Raw genomic sequence first — 8,770 nt, 5'->3', positions numbered from 1 at the left:
AGCGCGTAAAAGCCTGAGCTGAGCGCAGAGTAGCTGTTCGGCTTACAGAGCAGTATGGTGCACAGCGTGCCATGCCGTCTCCCATCCCGCTGACCCGCCTGCTGCCCAAAGACTTCTGCCCCTTTCTGGACACGGGGCCCTGCAGCAGCCCGCTGACTAAGCACGGCTCCACCTTACAAGTGCCCGCTCAGCGGCTCCATGGCCGAATCGCCACTCGGCTTTGGTCCTCGGTTATCCACTGGAAGCAGCTGCGCTCCGTGCAGCCCGTGGGCTCGGGAGGCTTCGGCTCGGTCGACCAGGCGGAGTACTTCGGAGAGACCGTGGCGGTGAAGAAGGTCAACAGGTCCACCAAGAACAAGCTGGCGTCCCAGCAGAGCTTCTGGGCCGAGCTGAACGCGGCGCACCTGCGCCACGCCAACATAGTGCGCGTAATAGCTGCCACCACCTGCGTCCCGCCACAGTGTGGAGACGAAGGCAGCATCGGGGTAATACTGATGGAGTTCGTGGGCAGAAGGAACCTCCAGCAGGTCATTTACGGTGGCACGGAGCCGCTGGGACAGCACAGGTGCGTCAGGTACTCGTCGGACATCGTTCACGGCCTGAGGTTTCTCCACTCCCACGGCGTCGTGCATCTGGACATTAAACCAGCTAACGTGCTGCTGACCAGCGAGGACGTGTGCAAAATCGCAGACTTCGGCTGTTCTCTCAAACTGGACCCTGGCTGTGAGGTCAGCGCCGCGAGCCACCAGCCTCTCGTGGGTGGCACGTACACGCACAGAGCCCCAGAGCTGCTCAGAGGCGAGAGGGTGACTCCTAAAGCGGACATCTTTTCTTTCGGCATCACTCTGTGGCAGCTTCTCACCAGAGAGCCGCCCTACACCGGCGACAGGGAGCACGTCATCTACGCGGTGGTGGCTCACAATCTGCGGCCTCCTGTTCAGGACCACCAGGTGTTCCGGTCGGAGCCGGGGCGGCTGTTTCGGGCTCTGCTGAGCCGCTGCTGGAACGGAACGCCCCCCTGCAGACCCAGCGCCCAGGAGCTGCTGTCGTCCCTGGAGCAGCTGCAGCCACAGACCTGATTTGATCTCCGAAGCTGCGCACGGGTGTGTGGACAGCTGTGGGTTCGAATATGTTCAGCTCCAGGAAACGAGCACTGTGCGCTGGCCAGGTCAAAGCTGAGGAAACCATGGAAACGCTGGGCGTCTATGACTACATGTTTCTACTGTGCAAATAATAAGTGTGATAGTCCTCAGATTGTAGCATTAAAATGAGCTGGTTTATTCTCCTCTCAGCTGTTCGTGCTGCTGTCAGGTCGGTCCTGTGGGACCAGGACACCGTTTCCTCCCAGGCGTCCTGATCCATCTGTGACAGTTTCCAAATGTTTCTTAAATGTGTTGTGAATCCTAGTGTGTGTGAAACGTGATATTTGGGTGTGATGGGTTTCATTAAAATTCTTTTTTATGCCACGTTTGTCTGGAGTTCACATCATTAGAGGGCAGCAGCTGGTCGGAGGCTCGGTGGGCCACTGCTGCCGTGTCATGGGAGGACACTTAGTGTTCAAGTAGTACAAAACCAACTGTTTGTTTACATTTCAAATATTGTGTAGCAGCACTAAACACATGGGTCCTCTCTGCCATTGTGTTCGTATTTAACCACAAACTGCATTAGATTCTTCACGTCAGTGTACGGCTGCAGGTGGGGCTGAGGTGGGCCCGGCTACCAGCCTCATTCAGCCAATCACAGGTTTCTCCTTATTTACCAATCCACCCCCGCACACACAGACGTGCATCCTGAGCGCGTGAGGAGGTTACCCACTGTCAGAGTTGTCGTTGAGCCTCGTAATGATTTGCAGAAACAACGAGATTCTAATGAAATGACCAAACTCAGACTTGTTCATGATAAAGTTTATTTGTACTCTGACGTCGAGCTTGGGTCTGCCGCCCGGCCCGTCGTCTGATCCAGCTGCTGTAGATCTCCTTCATCCTTAAAGCTCACAAACTCAATGCATATACAGAGAAGTACGATTTGTGAAGCCGGACAGCAGAGGGCGCTGCTGCTCATTTAACCCTTGTATGGTGTTCAAGTCTGTGAGACCCGTTTTCAGTTTTTTCAGTTTTTCAGTAATCTAGAAGGACGGTGTGTTTTTGGAGAGAGGTGGAAGGAGATGGACCAAATTCATCTAAGAACCCCAAAGGCCTACTTTGGGGTTTTTATCCTTGCAGGAGTTTTCAGGTCCAAAGGGGAATCCACAGAATCCCTGTGGGATGCAGAAACCGGCACGAACCTTTCCGTGCATCAATGTCTCTGGAAAACTTCCACAAAATTTCCAGGATTATTCGTTTTGATAACCGAGACGACAGACCAGCTCGACTGCAGAGAGACAAGCTAGCTGCCATCAGGACAGTGTGGGATAAGTGTGTGCACCACCTCCCCCTGTTTTACAACCCTGGGCCTAATGTCACCATTGATGAGCAGCTGATGCCATTTAGTTGTGAAACATATTGCTTCACATGTAAATGTGTTGTGTCTTTCCGCTCACTCCACTTGATTATAACTGATTTATTTTTATAACATTTTATAAAACAAAAAAGAAACGAGAAGCACATTGATTCATAAATGTGATCTAACAAAGGTAAAGGGAAAAATTAACCATGTTTGCTGTTCATATGGTTTGTAACTGGGATGAAGTAAACATCTGTTGAGTAATTTAACATAAAATTGTTTGATAGTGTTAAACTCTGGCGGGTCCACCAGACCCATGAACACTGGCTGAGTAAGAAAAATATGAACACCACACAAGGGTTAACTGCAGATTAGACACCGGCTGTTCATTCACTGTAAAAATACAACGAAATACTATAAACTAACACTCAGTGTGAAGCTGTGTGTCACATGAGCGTCACAGGAACACGTCTCACTGACTGACACACAAATGTTACACACTTCTACCACGGTCTGTAAGGAAAACAATGTGTGAATGACAGCCTCAGATCGCACTGCAGACACACACAGGTAAACGCAGGTGTGCAGCGTTACAGTGAGGAGAGGCAGATGTGCTGCAGCTGTCCTCCATCATCAAAGCTGCAGGGCCCACCGACAGCGCCTCTGCTACACTGCAGTCGCGATGCGATGTCACAGAAGAGCAAACAGCTGTTCTCACAGATGAGCAGGACCTGTACAAACTGCAGTTTCAGTTACAGCAGCGACTCAAAGCAGGGACGTGATGTCCTGATAAACACTACACAATAATACGAAGCAGCATCGTTGGAACAATATGAATAAGCGGATACAGCAACAGGTCCACAGCACGAAGCTGTCATCAGACACAGTCCCGCAGTGAGAGTCACTACAGCGGTTCCTCACCTGGAGCTACGAACAGGCCGATCACATAACGGTGACCCTCTCAGGGGAAACGTGGGCAGCTGAGCCCACCGGCTCCATGCGCTTGCCCCTCATCTCACTGCTGTCCTGACCCCTGCGGATCTGGTGGAGCTTGCGGGCAACGCAGGGGAGCAGGATCAGCAGCTTCCCAACGATGACGCACACCGGGAGCGCCAGGGCCACGACGAAGCTGGGCGGCAGGTAGAAGCGGTAGGCCTCCTCCTCAAAGGCGCGTTTCCAGCCAAACAGCAGCCCGTGGAAGGTCGCAATGAGCAGGGCGATGTACCCCAGAGTGGACTGGAGCAAAGACAGGAACACTCAGACACAGGCTTTTGTTGTGATCACATAACAGCACGACAGTGACTTACATTAGACACGCCCCTAACATCGAGACTACAGCAGAACATGTTTACACGCATGTAGTCTGTCATGTGACTGTCTAAGAGAGCATCTCGGTCACAGCACGTTTCCCCAAGTGTTCACAGCAGGAGAGCTGGGAGTGACGGCACGCCGCCTCAGAGACACGACCTGAGTTCACAGCAGCTAAGCTGGTTTCAGGTACACTCGTCACAAGCCGCCATTACGCACTACTGATCACGTACACAGACTAGACTGGACTCCGAATACTCTCTGAGGCACGTGACACGACGGGCTGGTGGACTCTGTGGGTACCTGTATGAAGCCGAACTCCCTCCAGTTGAGCGTGCTGTGGACAGACGGGATGGAGGTGACAGCCAGCAGAGACAGCAGCCCCAGACTCATGATCCCAAAGGAAACGTACATCTCCACCCTCCACACCTCTTCCTCGTTCCACGTGCTTTCCATGTTCGAGTGGACCTGCCATCACATGAGAACACGTCACAGAGAGTACAGTTCATCAGGAGAAACCCTACCGCTGCTTCCAATCAGATTACAGCGTTTCTGGTTTACTCCACGAGCCTCCCATCGCTCCTCATGTGTTTGACACAGATGTTAGACAACGCTGACGTGAACACGTCTCTACTGTGACACAAACAGAAAAGTTAAAACCAGGAAGGTTGGTGGTTCAATCATGTGGTTCAAGATGCTAACCCCCTATGATGCATCCATGGGAGTGTGAGTGTTAGACAGGAAGCTTGTGTGATGCTGCCTCAGGGTGACACTTATGCTGACCTGTAACGTTTCTGGATATTTGAAGGGAAAACCTGTGATGTTGCCAGTTCTCTTGCTAATGTGTAACGATTCAAATCAAAGTGATCTTCAGAAACAGCACTGATGTTTGTAAAGATGTGCAAAAAGCTGTTTCACTGACCTGCTGATAAGCAGTGTTGAGCAGCAGGTATCTCTCAGACCTTCTCAGAGGCAGGCACACACTGTAGAGGACATGAACAGCAGCCAGGAAAAAAGCGAGGAGGCCCAGCTGTTTGCGGCTCTGCAGCCAGTTTTCCAGCCAGTGTGGGAAATGCTTGTACTTGGTGCCATAGTAGAGCTGGTGGGCAGCTGCTAACTGTCCTGCAAGGTACACCAGGGCCAAGAGAGTGATGGCGACGGCAGGCAGTGTCCGATTCACTATCTCTATGGGGATCTTGTAGAAGTCACTCTGCTTGTATTTCATATATGGGTGAATTATATCTCGAATAAACGAGTAAGAAAAAAAGAAGATGGAGAGGGCCACGGCAGCAAGAACAGGGCCCTTCCAGCCAGGGAACAACTGGATAGGCATGTTCTCAATATCACGGGAAGAAGACAGGGTGCCCATGTCCACCGGCTGGAAGTTGAGCTGCCGGGCTAATTCCATGATCTGCTGCCTGGCCTCCACCGAGTCACTGCAGATGAACACCTACAGGAGAAACATGAGGGCGGGTTAGAGACGACGGGCCGGTTCAGAGGCGTCCTCCTGTTTGGACGGTGCTGCGAGACTCATAAAGAGTCCATCTCAGCAGCATCAGTAAGCCTGAAGAGCCTGCTACAGACCTCTCTGCACCCATGCTTCTTATTAATCTCTGGATATCTCCCACAGCATGTCTTTGTCCCCCCTGAGCCTGGTTCTGCTGGAGGTTTCTTCCTGTTAAAGGGAGTTTTTCCTTCCCACTGTCACCAAAGTGCTGCTCACAGGGGGTCACATGATTGTTGGGTTGTATTATTGTAGGGTCTGCCTTACATTATGTTGTTGTGGTCTGCTGCTGTATAAATAAAGTTGAATTGAAGTCATTTCGAACGCTGCCACTAACCCAAAGGAAGCACTTACTGGTATTTCTTCACTGACTCAGTGTCATCAACAGCTTTAAACTCTCTGCCTTACATACAAAGTATCACAAAGTCAGATTCATGAGCACGTGGCTGACCTCTCAGCTGAGGCTGTGGTATTTTAAGGTAAACACTACAGACAAACCCCTGGTGGGCGAGCATTTTAGCAACAGTCACAGGTCAAAACTTTGGTTTTTAAACAGGAGGAAAGCTCCAGCAGAGCTCAGGGACACGACAGGACAAAGACACGCTGTAGACGTGGACACGTGTGGCCCGGTTACTGCACCTGTGTGCTGGCATCCTTAGGGTAGCTCTGCTGCATGGCCCAGGCTGAGATGACGTTGAAGCCTTTGACCACGATAGAGTCTGGCAGCAGTGAAGCCAGATACTCGGCGTTGGACTCTGGATACTGGTTTGCTCGCTTATTGTTACTCACATCCACCAGGATCTTCCCTGCAGAACAAACACAAGCACAGCAGTCAGGTCACCAACACTGATAACCCAGACGTCTTTGCCCTTGCATTTCCTCCAGTCTCACAGACGCGGCTCAAACCAAAACCTTTGGGAGGTCAGTAGCTTGATCTGCATGCTGGGATAAGAAAATCAACCACCGTGTCCAGTATGTGTGTGATGGTGTGAAAGCACTTAGAGGTGTGTGACATACCTTCCAGTAGGTGTTTGAGGTCCCACACAACAGAATAGTGCTCACGGCGGATTGCCAGGAATACGATGTTAGCCTTCCCCACGGCATCTTCATGGTGCGTTACATCCACCACATGTGGAAATGAGTGGGCTGCCAATTTGGGATGGCGGCTACCCACCACCACATGGAAGCCACAGCGCAGCAGGCGAATGGTCAGGCACTTGGAGAAGTCACCTGATCCCAGAATGGCCACAGTAGGCTGAGCATCCCCGCACCAGCTTCCTGGACCTGCAGCTCCATTCTTCAGGCCTTTGGACAGCAGGGGGGCCTGGACGTGGTGGGAGGAGGAGGCTGTGAGGAACACGGGGTTCCTGCTTCCACTCATCAGAGACATAGAGTCCATCCTGCGTGCTGCTTCAGTGGGCCTGGAGGAGACAGAAGCACGGGTGTCTGTAAGAACACAGCAGAGGATCCGCAGGTTTCACGCATTTAACACACTTTGTTCCACATTTCTGAGAGCTACAGCAAACACGTCCACGCTGTGTGTGTGCGTGCGTGAGCGCGCGCCGGGACAGGAGGCCTCCACTGGCTACCCCAGTGACCGCGCGGGGAGCCCCCACACGACATCGGCTCTCCTCGCGACCTTGTGACTGCAGACAGTGGTTTCGCGAAGGACGCGGTCGCGCGTGTGCTCGTGCACCTGCACCAGATGCTCTACCGAGACACGACGAGCTGCCCGTTTACCCCACTCACGCGCACACGTATGATGCCATGTTACCGTGTGTGTCACGCGGGGATGCTGTCGCAGCTGCTAGCTCACCCTCCCGGTCCTCCTGCTCAGCCTCTGCCGCGTGACGTCACCACACTCGCTCGCGCCATCGTTCACTCAAGCGGAAGTTGTTTTCAGGCGATATTATCTGCAGACAACACTGAAGCGAAGCTCTCTGTACATCACCCACAGCTCCGTCTCCTGTTTCACCGTGAAACAGGAAACACGTCACTGTTGCCTGCTCAGCACAATGTGACGTCATGTACGTGAGGGCAGAGCTTTTGTTTACACTCGGGCTTCATGCTCGCGCTTGTGTCGCCTCTGTCTGGTGACGTCAGCTCAGTGTGTGCACGTGCTGATGCTCAACCATCCAGGTGAGGCCGACGGGGTTCACCTGCACGTGTTTGTGCATTTACACACATATACACTCTATGGTATTACAACTGTTGTAGATCAGTGAGCAGTGGGCCAGACTAACTGCAGTGCACATGAACCACGTGGTGCAGTGTTGCCATTCACAGTAGCTCCACATCAGGGCGAGACGTCCACAGTGGAAGACAAAGATTCCAGTTTTTAATCTCGGCTTTTGTCTCTGAGCACTTTAATCACTCTATGATCAAAGTGTTGAAACCAGCACGATCGTGCACCTGTGTCTCCAGCCCAGCTGTGACAGATGTGACCGGATGAAAACGGTCATCAGACACAGGCGTTGGTCAAGCACAACACTAACTAGGTGGTCATGGCTGCCAGAGGAAGCCCAGCGCTGCTCCGGGCCCATGATTAGTCCAGTACGATCAGAGCAGCAGAGCTGATGTCTGGACTACAGCACTGACTCTTAGCTGACAGTCACGTCAACAACACTTATTCCTGATTACCTTAGAAATCAAACATTTACTAAAGGGTGACGACATCACAGGTCAGTGATGTCACAACCCTGTTTCATTTGGCCAGTGTGAAAGAAGCCTCGTTCTCATCTGGGACATTTTTAAAGTCATTGGTTTGCATATATCAGCACGGTGATCACGTGCACAGGTGACACCTTTGACATCATGTAGGAAACAGTCTTGAACAGAAGCACAGGTAAGTGTGGTTACTGCGTAGCACTTTAACCTTGTTTACAATCCTCTTACTGCCCAAACCTGCACAGCACAGGTCTCGTCAGCTATCAGTGATGTCAACCTGAACAAAGACATCAGAACCAGGAAAATCAGTGTTTGCATCTTCTAGCCACTTCCTGTCCCACACCAGGCCGCAAACACTTTGAGCTATAAAAGCTCCACGAACACCATCAGTGTAGCCGCCGTCTCTGTACAGCTCACATATACTTAGTATGAAATGTGAACAGGATGTGGGCGATGGTCAGAACACTGATTCACGACTGAAGGCTGACTGTGACGACGTATTCTGCAAGTAAATGTCCTACAAAATGTCACAGAAGTAAAACTGTGTACAACATAAAGTAAGTCAGGGTAAAAGCACTGATCCTACATGTGACGGCAAAGAGATGTCAAGACAGGACCAGCTACCTCTGAGGGTGTCCAGCCCGTTTAATATGTTCATGCTGTTCTAACAGCTGCTGCCTTTATTTCAAGTCAGTAACTGATTGATTGTTTCAGCTCTACTTGTTTACATCGTTGGTTAGTTCAATGTATAACTTGATTTTGTAACCATTGTGGAGAGGTGCAGCAGCTAGCACTGCCTCACAGCACCACCGTCCTGGGCTTGAATGTGGTCTGTGTGGAGGTGCTGCT

The 8,770-nt window shown here is 51.6% G+C and overlaps 2 protein-coding genes across 5 annotated transcripts; one reads left to right on the top strand and one right to left on the bottom strand.

Moving 5' to 3' along the window:
- The first annotated feature begins 4 nt into the window (after nt 1-4).
- On the top strand, nt 5-1,476 carry mos (MOS proto-oncogene, serine/threonine kinase). The gene has a single exon (XM_085417941.1). The coding sequence runs from the start codon at nt 72-74 to the stop codon at nt 1,077-1,079; it is 1,008 nt and encodes a 335-aa protein (XP_085274067.1). The 5' UTR covers nt 5-71; the 3' UTR covers nt 1,080-1,476.
- A 406-nt stretch (nt 1,477-1,882) lies between these two features.
- Nucleotides 1,883-7,269, bottom strand: steap2 (STEAP family member 2, metalloreductase). Of its 4 annotated transcripts, none has more exons than XM_085417938.1 (7): nt 7,071-7,269; nt 6,272-6,675; nt 5,894-6,060; nt 4,673-5,200; nt 4,054-4,218; nt 3,364-3,678; nt 1,883-3,182 (listed from the first exon to the last, which is right to left on the bottom strand). In XM_085417938.1, the coding sequence occupies exons 2-6, from the start codon at nt 6,651-6,653 to the stop codon at nt 3,385-3,387; spliced, it is 1,536 nt and encodes a 511-aa protein (XP_085274064.1). In that variant the 5' UTR covers nt 6,654-6,675; nt 7,071-7,269; the 3' UTR covers nt 1,883-3,182; nt 3,364-3,384. The 4 variants fall into 4 exon arrangements, with proteins under 4 accessions (XP_085274064.1, XP_085274065.1, XP_085274063.1 ...); XM_085417939.1 differs by having other exon boundaries at nt 1,883-3,173; nt 7,071-7,268; XM_085417937.1 differs by having other exon boundaries at nt 1,883-3,678; nt 7,029-7,269.
- Between the last annotated feature and the right edge of the window lie 1,501 nt (nt 7,270-8,770).

This window comes from Rhamphochromis longiceps, linkage group LG9, assembly GCF_057381845.1.
Source record: "Rhamphochromis longiceps isolate RC_006_pf linkage group LG9, R_longiceps_female_GT1.1, whole genome shotgun sequence".
NCBI lineage: Eukaryota > Metazoa > Chordata > Actinopteri > Cichliformes > Cichlidae > Rhamphochromis > Rhamphochromis longiceps.
This window is presented reverse-complemented; position numbering and strand designations above follow the sequence as displayed.

Coding starts and splice junctions, on each gene's coding strand:
- mos (XM_085417941.1), top strand. CDS start 72: ATGCCGTCTCCCATCCCGCTGACCCGCCTGCTGCCCAAAGACTTCTGC.
- steap2 (XM_085417937.1), bottom strand. CDS start 6,653: ATGGACTCTATGTCTCTGATGAGTGGAAGCAGGAACCCCGTGTTCCTC. Junction 6,061..6,271: donor CCTCAAACACCTACTGGAAG/GTATGTCACACA, acceptor TTTGTTCTGCAG/GGAAGATCCTGGTGGATGTG. Junction 5,201..5,893: donor CTAAGGATGCCAGCACACAG/GTGCAGTAACCG, acceptor TTTCTCCTGTAG/GTGTTCATCTGCAGTGACTC.